The sequence below is a fragment of the Nothobranchius furzeri genome, chromosome 2, assembly GCF_043380555.1.
Source record: "Nothobranchius furzeri strain GRZ-AD chromosome 2, NfurGRZ-RIMD1, whole genome shotgun sequence".
NCBI classification, from domain to species: domain Eukaryota; kingdom Metazoa; phylum Chordata; class Actinopteri; order Cyprinodontiformes; family Nothobranchiidae; genus Nothobranchius; species Nothobranchius furzeri.
In genome coordinates, this window is record NC_091742.1 from 93044384 (window position 1) to 93060992 (window position 16609).

At 42.8% G+C, this 16609-nt stretch overlaps 1 protein-coding gene across 1 annotated transcript in view; it reads right to left on the reverse strand.

Annotated features, from left to right (window-relative positions):
- Positions 1–2647: 2647 nt before the first annotated feature.
- Positions 2648–16609, reverse strand: part of LOC129161834 (zinc finger protein 665-like) — a 39025-nt gene continuing 25063 nt past the window's right edge. Inside the window, exon 4 of the mRNA XM_070548190.1 lies at positions 2648–5521. Within this exon, the coding sequence (XP_070404291.1) occupies positions 3711–5521 (1811 nt within the window). The 3' untranslated portion in view covers positions 2648–3710. The remainder of the gene's footprint in view (positions 5522–16609) is intronic.

The following is a 16609-nucleotide window of genomic DNA, read 5'->3' on the forward strand; positions in this document are numbered from 1 at the left end:
CTCCACCACGATAAGGTGACGGTTCAAGGATATTAGGGATAATCAACACAGTGCTAACACACTTATATTTTAAACTCACACCAGAGATGATAAAAGCCCTGAGAGAAACAATTACAAAGATCAGTTTTTCTCGTTTTTCAAGTAATTTAACAAATTAATATCGTAAACATATTTAAAGTGCAAACATGTCAATTGCAAACGTATTGTGCAAACATTAACTTGTTCAAATTACTATGTAGCTCCCAGTGGCTCATGTAGTGGATAGTTAAGCTCAAATAAGGCTCTGATGTGCGGCTGGACCAGAGATCGCTTGTGGTAATTGCGCATTCTGAATATTTTCTGCAACTCTCACTTTGCATTCAGCGTACATGCGTGGAATGGCGGTGTTCAAAAAATACTTGCGGCTGGAAAACTCGTAGCACTGATCCAATGTTTTTATCATTTTCATAAATCCCACTCCTACTGTTCGCACGGGACACAAATCTTTAACCAAGTGGTACGTCACTGCATCTGTCACGCTGTTCCATCGTCTGCTGTCTCTGTCTTAGGGAGTGAGTTTTGTGAGGGTTTCTGTTAGCGTTTGCTGCCTGGAAGAGCCGCTGCCGCTGTAGCCGCAGGCTTTTTAGCTTTAGCTGCCAGCTGGCTCTCATTGTATTGTTTGTAGGGGTGTGCGAAGTAGCCGGTATTTGTATCTGTATTTGTATTCGTCGAGGGGGGGGGAAGTATTTGTATTTGTATTAGAGTAAATTGCAAAATTGGCATAAAAATCCTGTTGTTTTTGCTAAACACTTCTAATCAACGTTATAAAAACTATTCTTTAATTATATCAATTATAGTGATTATGAATATTCAATATGGTTCATGTTTTTCCATAAATCCAGCAATGAATATGTACCATCGCCATACCAAGCCTGTTTTGCATTAATTGCAGCTATTTTACTGACTTGCAGGGGCAGAGCATGGCTGTTTTGATGATTTGATGCTTGTGGGGGGGTTGGCAGACAGTACTAGGAGAGGATGCTCATGTGATTAGGCATAGCAGATGTTGACAGATGTTTGATATCTCTGCCTCTGCTGATTTGACTTTTGCACACATTACATATGACTTTGGTTTTATCTGCAGCACTGACTGTGAAGTGCTTCCACACAGAACTTGAGCACGTTTTTTTGGCTGGTGGAGGACCAAGTGATGGCTCAGCAGCAGCCACGCTTGTTTCTATTGGGTTGCCCAAATCCATGTGGAGAGTTTCAGCTAAGTTAATGTGTGACGCGAAGCTATGCTAGGGCTAACTAGCCTACAACTTACATCTTGCTGTCTGCAAGACAGAGTATCTTAAATCTATCAAAAAAACTCCCACAAGTCCAGTCAGTTTGGCACAACTACAAGCTTCGTTTTAACCTTTTTAACTGAACGTTAACATTACTCTGTCAACAGCCTATTGTCTAAATTACCGAGCTAACAGAGCTACGTAAACAGAGCGAACATGAGGGCACTCGACTGCAGACGTCAATAATGCTGCACAATAGAATAATCCCCGGATCAAACTCCGCTTCCCGAAAGTTATAAACTGCCTCCGGAACCCAGTTACAGTACAAAAATCTTCTCAACAAAAATAGTGATGCAGTTAAGTCTTTTCTCGCTCAGTCAAGCTGTGTGGGGCAGTCTGTCAGCCAGCGCAACCTTATGTAACCCCCACCCCGGCCGACTCCTGAACGTCACTCACTCATCCGGGAAAGCACTGCGTTCTCATGAAGAAATGCAGCTTTTTGATATAACGTTTTTCTTGCTCCTGAGAGCAAATATTTTTTTTCAAGTATTTGTTCAAAATAAGTATTTGTAAAAAACACGTTATTTTTTGTCTTTCCGAATACCGTATTCGGGTTCGGCTCCACCCCTAATTGTTTGGGATGCCTTCTTTTCAAGTGATTAAACAAGTTTGTGGTGTTGCCATCATTTGCCTTGACGCTCTCCTTGCAAACTTTGCAAATTACGTTTTGCTGCTCTTTGTCATCTGGTGAAAAACCAAACCAGTTCCATATAATGGAGGAGGCGTTCCTCTTCGGAACGAAAACCTCGTTGTCGCTCTCGGCTGCGGCCGTAGCCATGTTTGTTCACACGCAGGTGAAAACAAGCGGGGCACTAATATATTACTATGACTCACTCTGATTAGTTAGGGGTCAAACAAAGGCGTGTCATTCACCTGAGGTAAGTTCCCTTTTCATTCAGAGGCAGAAATTCAACAGCAGAGCTGTGAATCGTGATAAAAAGGTCTCTCAAAAATGACAGACCGTCAGATGTGTAGATCGTAAAACGGTCTAAAATCGTCATATCGCCCAGCCCTACTACTGGCTCTGTCAGGTTTGTCTTTTTCAGGATTCATTTTTAGTCTAAAAATTTCCCTTTTAAAAATTTTTTTTATTATGGTCTTTGTTCGTCTTTTTTTCAGTTTTGTCGTTCTTATAAAGCGCCTCGTGAGCTTATCTTGAGAGACGCTATATACAAATATTTTTTCTTCTGCCTAGTGGAATGCAAGTACATTACAGCGGTACTTGGAAACAGTTCATATTTCATTTCCCAGATGATGGCGTTCAGTGATTCGACAGCATTTGCTGAACCTTACTTAAAAATCAAAACAAAACAAAAACATTGGACTGTGATCTGTATTGTTTAATTAATTCATAAATGAATAAACCCACAGCTTTTATCAGTGATAATGGCAAAAAATGGCTAAACCACAACTACATGAAAAAATCAGGACTACCGCACCATGCTGCGCTACTGAGAGGGCGTGAAACCTCGTTCACACTGAATACAGAACGCGTGCTAAGTGTCTGTGATTAATTGTCCACCAGCAGTGCTTAGTTGTGTCATCAGAAATAAAGGGAATGTGGTTAATTTTCATGCTGAGCTGTTTCTTGGAGTGCTATGACTCAATCATGGCAAAGTTTGAGTTAAAAAAGATAACCGGTTTATTACAATCTAGTCCATGTTAATACAAGCATCGGTACACCGGTGGAGAACCATGCAGCCCAAAAGTGGTTCTGTCTTTCCAGCATCTGTCCACTGCTTATAACTCTACAACAGCATCTCTAAAAAATCTGGTACAGGCACATTCCTAAGCCTGCTTAGAATAGCAAAATGCTATTGTAGGAGAATGGAGTCTCCACAGAGCTGCCTTGTAATTTATGACTTTTTGACAACAGTCCCAGCTGTTTCTCTACAGCCTTTAAGGTGGGATTTGTTCTTAGGGACTCCAAATGAATAAAGACACATTATTTTTAAGCTGCAGTTATTACAACATTGTATGCTATCACTTTATATACAGAAAAATTGTTTAAAGCAGACGCCAACGGTATCTAACAGCTCTAAATTGCAGTGGGTTATGTACTACAATCATCATATGCCTGTTGTCTTGTCTGTTTCTTAAACACAGGAGGGTATAACAGTTTTTTCTTAATCTTTAAGTAATATTTTTTTGTATTCAGAATTCATGAATGAACATCTCAAATGTTTGGTTAAGGCCTGAGTTTAAAAAACAAAGGAGATTTGAAAAAGAAAATCAAAAGAAGAGGTGGCTCAAAGGCCGATCAACGTAGTTGAGCAGAGGCACAAGACTAATATTAAGGTTGTAAAAAAACTAAATAGTACATTTGGAAGTACTGTTGTTAAATAAATCCCTCGAGCCATGTGTGGATGCTCGTATGTCTCTTTAAATTTGTCTTTCGGCTAAATCTTTGTCCACACAGCTCACAGACAAAGGCTTCTCTCCTGTGTGGACTTTCATGTGATCGTTTAAACTTGACTTTTGGGTACATCTGTATCCACAGAGCTCACAGGCAAAAGGCTTCTCTCCTGTGTGGACTCTCATGTGTGTGTTTAAACTTGACCTTTGGGTACATCTGTATTCACAGAGCTCACAGGCAAAAGGCTTCTCTCCTGTGTGGACTCTCATGTGTGTGTTTAAATTTCCCTTTTCACAAAATCTATTCCCACAGAGCTCACAGGCAAAAGGCTTCTCTCCTGTGTGGACTCTCAAGTGTGTTTTTAAACTATGTTTATGGCTAAATCTTTGTCCACAGAGCTCACAGGCAAAAGGCTTCTCTCCTGTGTGGACTTTCATGTGATCCTTTAAACTTGACTTTAGGGTACATCTGTATTCACAGAGCTCACAGGCAAAAGGCTTCTCTCCTGTGTGGACACTCATGTGTGTGTTTAAACTTGACTTTTGGGAACATCTGTATTCACAGAGCTCACAGGCAAAAGGCTTATCTCCTGTGTGGACTCTCATGTGTGTGTTTAAATTTCCCTTTTCACAAAATCTATTCCCACAGAGCTCACAGGCAAAAGGCTTCTCTCCTGTGTGGACTCTCATGTGTGTGTTTAAATGTGACGTTTGGGTACATCTGTATCCACAGAGCTCACAGGCAAAAGGCTTCTCTCCTGTGTGGACTCTCAAGTGTGTTTTTAAACTATGTTTATGGCTAAATCTTTGTCCACAGAGCTCACAGGCAAAAGGCTTCTCTCCTGTGTGAACTTTCATGTGTGTGTTTAAACTATTTTTATGGCTAAATCGATGTCCACAAAGCTCACAAGCAAAAGGCGTCTCTCCTGTGTGGACTTTCATGTGTGTGTTTAATCTATTTTTATGTCTAAATCTTTGTCCACAGAGCTCACAAGCAAAAGGCTTCTCTCCTGTGTGGACTCTCATGTGTGTGTTTAAACTATTTTTATGGCTAAATCTTTGTCCACAAAGCTCACAAGCAAAAGGCTTCTCTCCAGTGTGACTTTTCATGTGACGGTTTAAATGTGACTTTAGGGCACATCTGTATCCACAGAGCTCGCAGGCAAAAGGCTTCTCTCCAGTGTGGACTTTCATGTGATAGTTTAAATGTGCCTTTTGGGTACATTTGTATCCACAGAGCTCGCAGACATAAGGCTTCTCTCCTGTGTGGACTCTGATGTGTGTGTTTAAATTACTTTTCTGGATAAATCTTTTCCCACAGTCATCACAACTAAATGATTTTGGTTCTTTCTGGACTTTTCTACATGAGCCTCCATGTTGCTTCTCTTTCACACATTTTATATTAACCGAACATTCTGAAGACTTTCCTGCTGAATGACTTGTCACTCTCTCATGTTCCTGAAGAGACCACTTGTGGAGGAACCGTATACCACACACAGGGCAGCTAAATGATTTGTTGACGGTCTTAATATCTGACTCTGAAGACTTGTTCTCATTACAGCCATGGTCTCCGTTTCCAGTTCCAGGCCCAGAGTGTGAACGCTCGGAGTCTAGATTCACATCATCTTCATCTTCTCCACTAACTTCAATCTGTGAAGAATTGGATGTCTTTTCATTAGGGTCCAGATATAGGTTCTTGCTAGTTTCTGCTCCTCCACCAACTTTTGCTGTCATCTGCCCAGCCAAGCAGCTGGTTGGGACACCTCCGTCTTTCATTTGATGGTTGTGGAAATGTAAGAACAGAGGTTTCTCATCCGTCTCTTCTCTCTTCCTTGAAACTGCAGTGAACCAAGCAGAAATATATAAAAGAAAAATATTCAGTAAAAAGAGAAGACAAAAGACCTAGGGGTGTTTTTGCAATCAGTAGGGCTGGGGGTAAACGATTATTTTTAAAACGATTATTCTGACGATTATTTTATCGAATAGTCGACTATTCTAATGACTATTTAGACAATTAATCTAATGATTATTTTTCTATTGCAGTTAATAAAAACCAAAAAATCTCTAATAAATTCCTCAAAAAAAAGAATAAATTGTTACTGTAAGAGAATAAACACTACAGGCCTTCCATTTTGTATAACACTGCTTTTATTGTGTTGCGGTTGGTTATGTTCTGGTCACTTGTAGAACTTGGGAGTGCAGGCTGCTGCCTGAGAGGTGGTTGGAGACGGAGTGTCTCCATGCTGCTTTGTTTTGGTCACTTATGAGCGTGAGGCGAGTGGTGTTACGATCCTTCCTGGGGAGTTTGGCTCGTGTGCAAAAAGGAAGGGACAATAACAGGATTTAAAAGTTAAAATGATGATCAGGTTTATTTACAACTATAAAAAAACATAAACCTTTCCATCCATAGGTTGGGAATAATAAAACTAATTCTGCCTGTGGGGAATTGAAACAAAAGTACAAATAAGTAGGGTTGTCCCACTGGGCAAAGATTACAGGGTTCTGGACCAAAATAAGAATCTCCAAAAGTCCAAACTCTAAACTGGGTGGTTAAACCAAACTCAAGGTGATATTTTAAACGAAACCAAAAACCCACAACACTCTAAATGTAATAAAAGGGAGATCTGCGCCACAAAAAAAGATTAACTCTAAACCAAAACGTAACAGCTTAACCAAACGCAAGAAGCTGTTAGCGAAGATGCTAACAGTAGCTTTACCAACGTTAAGTTCAAGTTACCAAGTTTAAATAAACCAAAAACACCCAGCAGCAAACAGACCAGCATGGAGGAGAGACTGCTACCACCAAAACAGCTCTCCTAATGTCTGAAAGAAGCTCCTTAATGAAGGGAGAAACGCTCCCGGTGATTTTCTACATCTGCGGTAGAGACGAAGCAGCGCATCTGACCCCGGAAGTTGTTGACCGTTGCCGGGAGACGAAGGCGGGCAAAACAGGAAAGGAATCTAGTAGTGGACGGACATTGTTCCGGGTCTTCGGTATTTGGCGGAGATGTTAGTGAAGGTGCAGAAGAGGGCGAACTAGAGGAAAAACATGCAGATTCCTCTTCTATTTACAAACTCCTGTGGATGCAACAAGTGGGCGCAGTGCGTCGACTACCGGATCTGACGTCGACAAATTTTTAGAATCGAGCCGTCGACGTCATCGAAGCGTCGCTACAGCCCTAGCAATCAGTAATATACATAACCAATGTTGGTAAACACATTACTATTTATGGTAATGCATTACTTTAACAAATAACTATGAATCTAATGAGTTGCTTTTAAGTCCAGACATCACTATGCGATTGGTAGAAGGAAAAAAAAAGCTATCTGCAAATTCTGATTAACGCCTCTCAGAGCCGGTCAAACCAGCCGTCCGTCGCTGAAAGAGGTGAGATTGTAAGGCTTGCTGCAGAAATAAAAACACTGAGCATCAACACTCGTCTGTAACCCATAAAATAATAATGAGCATCATGCTGCTAGATCAGCAGCTTGTGATGACAGTTAGTTCTGCTCACTAGGTCAGCTGAACTTAATCCACAAGATGGGACATATGACACTAGAATTCCAGATAAAGAGCTAGGAGCAAGGCCATTTAAACATTTGTAGGCCAGAACCAAAATCTTAAATTCAACACAGAACTGAACTGGGATCCAATGCAGAGGCAACAACTGGAGTGATATGATCAAATCGACCAGTGCCAGTCTAAAGACGGGCTGCAGCATTTTGAACTAGCTGCAGCCTAGCAATACATCCATGATCAACACCCAAGTAAAGACTATTGCAGAAGCAGTGTGTCCCTCACATAGGCGTTGGTCGGGTTTTTTTTATTTATTTTTTATTTCAACTCTCTCTCCCTCTCTCTCTCACACACACACACACCTCAATCAACATTGTTTTGTTTAACTGTGTGTGGGGAAAATGCCAACAATGTTAGGAAAAAATCAGTTTAATCAAATTAAAATAAAATGGTTCTAGTATTTCATATTTCCTAGTTCCTACTGCATGAGTTCAGATGTATTAATTCATGCACTTAAATATTAATGTTCTGATTTTACTGAAAAACTTGTTCTGTAATAGTTCCTTTACTATTGTGATCAAAAATATTTAATCTCAATTCTGAGGCTGCTCTGTAAATAGATTTCAAATAAACAATACACATAGCAACTTCTGATCAATCCATATCAATTTCAGATTTAAAATAATAAATTTATGTAAACCACACCCACTAATTTCCAAATAATAAATAAGAGGTGCATTCATCTGTGTATCTCCTTTGATCTGCATTAGTGATAATTTCAGCAGCAGAACAATGAAGCAAAGAAACAGATTCCTGAGTTTATGTTAGTAATTTTATTTATTAGATGCATCTGACCTGTTCTATTTTTCTCTGAAATGAGATCAAATCAGTGCTTCTATGGGTTGTCTCCTCTCTGCACTAGAAACATGTACTTTATTATAATGTTCACTGTAATGCATCTTGATGTTCTTAACAAATAAATTAAATCAAAGGTATTGGTCAATAATGCCAAATATGTAAATTTGTGTTTCAGTCATTTTTATACTGGCTTAAAAATACTTCATTAAGTCTACTAAGCAGGGGTGTAGAACGTTTTTAATAGGGCCAGCCCAGTAATGATCTTGGACCTAAATAAAGGGGGCAGAAGGAGATGTTTTTCCAGACGCCAAGAAAAATTAAATGCCAAATCCCCCCTGCAAAGTGTGTCACTGAGAGTTTAAAACAAAAATTATTCTTGTGCAAATATTGGTGTATTCACCTTTAATACTAGTTATTAAAATGCAGCAGTTGCTGGATTGGTTAAGTTCAAAGTAGAGTGCATCAAATAAAACAATATTAACATAAAGGTGAGACATGATCATCCTGAGCTTTAATATAAAAACAGCTGGACATTTCTGGTTATCTTGAAGACGTTTTTCTTCTCATCCTAGAGGCCTCTTCACATTGGTTGTGAGTAGAAGGCTGTGAGTTATGGTCAGAAATAAACACACTGACGGTCTTTCTTTAGTTTCTCTTTTGAAAACGTTTTAGTCCAAACAAAGGTGATGTTATTGTTCATAGAATTAAAATTCAAGTCCAAGTAGGACCTGTGGTTAGTTGGCTCATTTGAAAAATGTAATGTTTTTGACCTTGAAAGAATCAGGAATCGTTAGGAACTGGAATCGAAACAGGGGAATCGTTCAAATTCAAACGATGCCCAACCCAACTTTTTGTCTGAAGTGATTAACGTAACTGCAGTAAACGTTGACAGATAAAAATAGATTGTGACCGGATATTTTTAGACCCTGCTGGGGTCACTCAGTGATGCACCCATTGACAACCCAACTCTGGTAATTGGCAGCTCCATAGTCAGAAACGTGGCAGAGACGCCAGCAACCATAGTCGAAATGTTTACCTGGGGCCAGAGCGGGCGACATTAAATCCTACCTGAAACTGCTGGCTAAGGATAAGCGTAAATACAGTAAGACTGCTAATTACGCTGGTGGTAACATACCTGCAAACTTGGGGTGTGGAAAAAGGTGACAACTACAATGCCCCCCTCCCGTCTGTGGGGTTAGTAGTGACCTGCTCTGGCATTTACATACTTCTTGTTGGAATAATTAAAATAAACTCATCAACATGATTTTTTGCTAAATGCAAATTATTTTCTACCATGATGTTTAGACAGTCTCTGCTCAGAGAAACGAAAAAATATTACTTACAAAAATGATTAGGGACCATCATATATTTTTAAACATTTTATGAGACTTATTCACACTCATGTTACAGCCCCCTGTATTTGGGCTGATGAGTTTATCTCCCTCTGTTCATCCTGTGAGGTGAACCCCATGATCCAGCTAAACTCCCCCACCAGAGGGAGCCATTATCTGGAACCCTTTGGCCTGCTGCTGCTCCCCACAGGGCAGCTGGTGCACATCAGCTGATTAAGAGGTCTGCACAAACAGTTGAAAAGCCAGACTGAGAGGAGCTGGAGAGAGGAGCTGGCATATAGAGGAATCGGTTGCGGCTGAACTGCTGAGCTGGAGAGCTGTGACTGAGACCAGACTGAGAGGTGCCGAGAGGGAAAAGCTGCTTTCCTGGTTGGAACGAGTTTCCTAGGATCCCTGAGCTGACATCCAGAGCATTCTCCAAGTGGTTGGGTTCTACACCCTATTGGCTGGAGTCAGACCGAGTGAAGAGTACCACTAAGCTTATTTTATCAAGAAGTTGATTAATAGACAGCCATCACTAACGTCCCTCACATTTTGGTTTAAAGCTCCTTTTGTAAGTAATCCTCCGTAGTCTCCTTGAGTGTTAACACTCTTGAATATTCCTCCTTAGACCCCTTTGATTGTGTTTTACTCATTTGTTGACTTCCTTTGTTGGTCCTAGAGCCTTTGTATTAATGATAAATTAATACTTGTTGAGTGCCCACTCACTTTTTGTATTTTGAGTTCACTGGCTTTGGTTGGGAGTAGGGCCTTAGAGATTCAGGCTGCAACGCCCTTTGTGTCTTATCAAACCACCTTAGTGATTTTACTCCCAAATAGGGTTAAATATACTTTCCGATAATTGTTGAAAAAAGACAGTTTTCTTTCCCTAAGTGGATATTATTATTTGAGACAGACACTTTGTGTTTTGTCATCGCCCCTACAGGCCTGTTGGAGCATCCCACCTGTAGGCGCAGAGTCCAGGAGTTGTGTCTTATATATTCTGGAAGTTGTGCAAATGCAGGGGTGGGCATAGATATTCTGCTGGGATGGGGCTGGGTTGGTGCCCTCGGACTCCGTGAGGCTCTGTAATGCTGCTGCTTTGGGCCCTGGCAGGATGGGCTGGGGTCTCCATGCCCTGGGTGGCAGTTAGACAACAGAGGTGCCTATTGGGGCCAGTAGGGGAGCTGACTCCCTGGAGGGCTAAGCCCAACCAGCCATTCCTCCCCATCCCCGCATATTTCTCTCCTCCTGCTCCCTCACATCATCACACAAACATACACATAGGACCTTGGGGGGTGGGCAAGTCGGGGAGTGCGGGTATGGACCCCATTTCCGCATTCCTGTGGCAACCTGCCCCCCAATTTTATTTGCACCTTATACACTTCCACTGACGACATTCCACACAAACACACACTTAGGGCCTTGGGAGTGAGCACATTCAACGGCATTTGGCAGGGGGATATTTCAGCCTCCTCCCGAGTGCCGGTGCCCACTTCCAATTTTAAACTGCACTTAGACACTAATGGCTGAGGGTGTAAGTGGGGTGGTGCGGTGGCATCAGCTGGCATATGCCGGATGATGCCTGCACTGCCCACTCACCACAGCCATGGAATACACCTCATGATCACACAACACTATATTGGAGCAGGTGGACGGAGACTAGGGGTCTTAGCCACCTCTGTTGTTGCTAGGCTTCCTGGGGCTGGAGGCTAGGAGGGAGATCTGGCCGTCTGGTTGTGGTCTGGGGTGGTAGGTTGCTGTGCTCGGCGTTGGGCGGGGGAGCCTGCTCATCAGCACACCAGCAGAAAGGGTCAAACTCTGGTTACCGGTGATGGTTGTACCCCATGTGCAGCAGTACCGGGACCAGAGTTAATAGGGTGTGTATGGGGAGCATGAGTGGGTGTCCGGCGTGCATTTTTGTAAGTCTTGGGTTGTATGTGCATGTGTGAGCATGAGGGAGGGAGTGTGTGACTGTGTTTGTGTATGACTGTATATGTCAGGTGGGGCCTTTGGGTCCTCCCCTCTCCTGGAACTTCTCTTGATGATATAGATCTTTGTCCCCCCTCCCCCTGCCACACCTGGTGTGAGGGCTTGTGCCATGGTCTGCCTGAGTGTTCGTGGCAACCGGGTCTGGGGGTTTAAGATTTTGGCATCTGCCTGATAGATCCAGGTGGCTGCCTGGTGGGGTCTGGGTCCCTGGGCTCTGCTGGGTCCCCGGCGGGGGTGGTCGCCCCTGGGTCCCGGGTCGCTGGGTCCCGGGCTCGGCCGGCTAGGGGGTGGGAGGCTGCGGGCGGGCCTGTGGGCTTGCCGCTGATATCTCCAGGGACTCTGCCGGCTGCTGGTTGTGGCCCCCCGGGGCGATCCTCTGTGCCTCTCGAGGGGGGCGGGGGCCTTTCTGGTTGCAGTCTCCTTGGGGTTCCTGCATTCTGGGGCAACGCCTGGATCTCTGGGACTTGGAGCTCCCCCCGTCTCCTGCGCATCTTTGGGGGGCGGATCTGTGGTCCCTCACACTCTCTGTTGGACGCTTCTATAGAGAAACCTTAAATAAACAAGTGTGTGTACACACACAGGTGCTCACATGGTGCTCTTAAAAGTATGGACTTGGGCACGTTAAACACAGGTCTTAAGACTATGGGGGGCACTTAATGCATTGTGATTTATTATCGTGATTCTTCAGTTAAGCAATGTGTATATATATATATATATATATATATATATATAGTTTTTTTTTGTTTGTTTTTTTCATCAAGTTGACGCAGTGATAGGTAGATCTTGTTGTATTGTTGTGTCCCTTTTTTGTGTCCTTTTGTTTTGTTTTTTTTTGTCTTTTTCTGCAGGTCTAGAAGCAGACTCTTGTTCATTGTTTATTTTTGTGGAACCCCCCCCCCCCTCCTCTCTCTCCACCTTTTCTCTTCCTTTCTCTTTCACCTCTGTCTCCGTGTCTGGTCGGAATTACAAAGCATTCAACAACAATAACAATAAAGTTTTAAGTATCAGGCGTGACATTAAAAGCAAACGCTTTGATGCTCCACCTGAGAATAAATCTGTAAGGCTTGTCACCAGCATTCAGACATCAATTCTGCTTGCTTCACAGCCAGACAGGACACGGTTAAAAAAAAAAAAAAAAAAGATCGTCTCGTCTTGGTTATGTTGCGGGTCCACCACTCCTAGTGAGTCTTGCTCAGGGCCCGTAACACTCAGAACAGCAAACATGGAAACATCTGAAAATATTCCAATATTCCCAAATACTGTAACCATCCCAAAAAGGTTATTGTTGTGGGTCATAAGTGCAGCTGCTCTGATGAGTTTGTTGTGATTAAATGTTTAGAAAGAGCTGCAGCTGCAGGTAAATGTAGCTTTATCTCAGCTTGAATACTTTAATTAACCACTGCTAAGGGCAAATTGCTGATCTGACTCTTTAATGCAGCAGAAATGTTATGAAATTATCTCATCACGTGTTTCTCCTCCAGCGTCCTTCAATCTTCTGGTGCCCAGATCCATTCACTGGGGTTTGTTTTACTGGGGTTTGAGTAAGGCTGTAGCATACTGGGGGCCATTTCTTACCAGAAATAGTATTTATGTTACTAATATTACTGGTGATGTTTACTCCTGTATTCATTTAGACAATTTTTTTTATTTTTAAAGAGGAAAAAGACTTTCAGCACAATTAGTGTGCTTGTTTTTGACCACAACTTCTAAGCCTGCTCACAACCCAAGGTTTAGAGCTGAAAACGTCTCTTGGATGAGAGTTAATAACCAGAATCGTCCAGATGTTTTCATTAAATCTCTTAGGTTGATGGTGTCCAGGATGACTGAGAATCTACACCTACATGCTGAAGCACGACGCATCACAAAAGTCAAAAGGAAAACTGAAACACTTAAATGTAGCTGCTATCAGTAACAATCTAACAGATTTATACTATTAAACACTCTATTTCAGGAAAGCCGTCGTCGTCGTCTTCCTCCGCTTATCCGGGTCCGGGTTGCGGGGGCAGCATCCCAACTAGGGAGCTCCAGACCATCCTCACCCCGACCACCTCCACCAGCTCCTCCGGCAGGACCCCAAGGCGTTCCCAGACCAGATTGGAGATGTAAACTCTCCAATGCAGGGCCAGGTCAACACTTTGTTGTACCCTGGGCAACAATATTCAAGGGCCCCATCATCACGCCCCAAGGATCACCATAATGTGGTCACATACAGAATATTTTACTGTAATATGCAGTAAATATACTCAATACTTGATTACCTGGCATCACGTAACCCGTTCAGGGTAACCTTTGACCCACCTCGTGTGGACTGACCAATGAGAAGAGGGTCTTAACTTGAGGCCCTCTCTTCATTGGTTAGTCTGCATGAGACTGACTCTCAACTGATGTTCAAAGTCATAGGCAGCGAAGCGTCTCTGTGCAGCGCAAAAGCCCGGGTGGACAGTTTGTTTAATACAGGGTGACCATATTTCCATTTCCAAACAAGAGGACAGGGGATCTGTGCCTATGACGTCACACTATGGCAACGCCACACAAACCATGTTGGGACCCATTTTTTGAAAGAACTAAATTAATATCAGATTCTGCCAATAAAAGGACTCTAAAATAACTCATATCTAAATATTTAGCATATTTATTACAAAATCTCATTTTTCTTTAGTGCTGCAACAAGGTTTTATTATTAAGGAATTATTATACATTTTGTTTCCTGTGCAGATTAATAAGGATGCTTGTTTCAGCCGTGAGATTAGACGATAGGATCAATGATAAAATAAGTTGTCCCACACTCCATGGAAACTTTCAGAGAATCCACAAATAGTGGCTTTCAAATGGTTTTGTTACTTTTTGCAAGTTTAGAAAAGAAGCAGATGAGACAGCGTGTCTGATAATTGAGTTTTTCATCTGATAATATTAGAACATGTCAGTAATGTCTGAGGGGCTTTTACAAACACTGTATAACTAACACTACTGGAGAGGGTATGAATTACACAGAGGCTTCTGGGGAGCCCAGTTGGGGGGGGGGGGGCATTTTGCCTTGGCCCCCAAAATGCCTTGAAACGGCCCTGGGTGTGTGACTTGAGTGTTGAAGGTGATCTGAATTGTATCAGATGTATAAATATGTCGTGTGTAACTTATTATTTTATACAGGTAAAAACGTGTAGTGGAGAAAAAAAATCTACCTACATTTTACTTTTCGACAGTTTTGTTTTCTTGTTTTTATTTAACTATTTTCCTGTCCTGTCTGTCTCTCATCTTCCTGCATCTCCTCTAAACTCTCCAGAAAAAACTGCTGCCTGGATTCTTACTTTTTCACCTCATCAGTTACTTCTGGGCAGATCAAAGGGATCTCCTGACCGCAAAGCGGAGAGCGCGTTTCGATGCTGCGTCAGTGAGGTGAAATCACTGCAGCACAGGTGATGAGCTCCGCAGTAGCAGAGCGCTTCAGGCACAAATAAGACAGAAAGTAGAGAACATGTGCGGACATGAACTATCATGTGCTAATCATAGTTTTTGGGTTGCGCCACTTTGAGAATGGGCCGTGCGCTGGAACAACGATCATCGCTATGTGTGCTCTCTGCTCAAAAGTCCATAAATGATGTAATATAGGTAGAAAACGTTTTATCCGGCTCCCCTGGATGTGTAGGATATCCATCTCCCCCATAATTCGATCCCTGCTCCTGGATGAAAAACCGGACATTTTCATCAATACAAGAACCCCCCGGACAGAATGAAAAGAGGACGTACGGTCACACTAGTTTAATATAAACACACGGTCGGCAAGATGGCGCCTGTGCTTGGCTTCGCCGTGGTCACCGGCCACTTTTTCAAACTTTTCTCCACTAACCTCCTCTTTTCCACCTTGCTCCTGTCTGCGATCCTCTTCGGTAGTGTCCCTGCTACCATCTCCTATGATCGCCAGACTCTTTTATCCTTCCTTTCATTCACAATCGCCCAAGATGCACCGAGGACGTACCTTCCTGTTTGTTTACCTGAGTGGCGCACTGGCCTGGAAGCAATCGACGATCCAGAGCTGCGCACCTCTAGCGGTGTTTGTCCGGTCCCGGGAAAACGTCGGAGAAAAAGAGGTAAACGAGCAGGAATCCAGGTGAGAATAAGACTTCTCTTACAGTGTGGTTTATCTGGTAAACATCGGCGCGATCTTCTAGCAACCTGGTGACCTGAGCTCCACTTCCGCATGTCCGCCAGGCCACGTTGCAGCGCGGTTTCTCCGTCCAAGTTTTTTAAGGTCGGTTTATCCTCATTCCTCAGTGGTTTCTCCTCCTGTTCCCTCCATAAGTGGTTTTTATAAACACCGTGGATCTAACCCTGCTAATTTACGTCCACTAACTCCAGCTGTTTCTGTAGTTTCTGATTCCTCCTCCTCACTCAGTATGGCTCTATTAAATTCCCGCTCTGTTAACAATAAGACCTTCCTGCTCAATGATCTAATTCTGTCTAAAAACCTGGATTTTCTGTTTCTGACTGAAGTTTGGCAGCAAACATCTGATTATTCTGGTCTGATTGAACTCTGCCCGAGTGGTTATTCTTTTCTTAGCCAGCCCCGGGGTTCTGGTCGTGGTGGAGGCCTAGCTGTTGTTTTCAGAGACCATCTTCCATGTAGCTCTACAACTTCTGGTCACTTTGCTTCCTTTGAACTGCAGCTGATTAAAGTTGGGCGTAAGAACCCGTTCTACTGTGCTGTGGTCTATCGTCCACCTGGTCCAAACAGTTCTTTCCTTCAGGAGTTTAGTGACTTTCTATCCTCCACTGTGAAGCTGTCCAGACTGGTGATTGTTGGTGACTTTAACATCGACGTTGATGATCCCTCTGATCACTTTGCCATGAACTTCTCCAGCCTTATGGACTCCTTCAGCTTTACCCAGCATGTTTCTGGCCCCACACACAAACCAGGGGGCACACTCTAGACCTTGTTTTTACCCTGAGTCTAAATGCTGACAGTGTTTGTCCTGAGGATGTTTATATTTCAGATCATCATTGCATTTTCTTTAACTTGTCAGTTTCTGGGTCCCCACCTCCTGCTCGCCGTATGGTTAGTTCTTGTTTTCTTAATGAGAGCAAAGCTAGCAATTTTTCTGCTGCTTTTGATCCACCCTGTTCTTCTGATAACGACCCAGATTCCTTAACTTCTCAGTTCAACGAGCACTGACTCTCCATTCTGGACAACATCTGTCCTGTCAGAACCAGATCAGTTCCTGCAGTGAACCCTA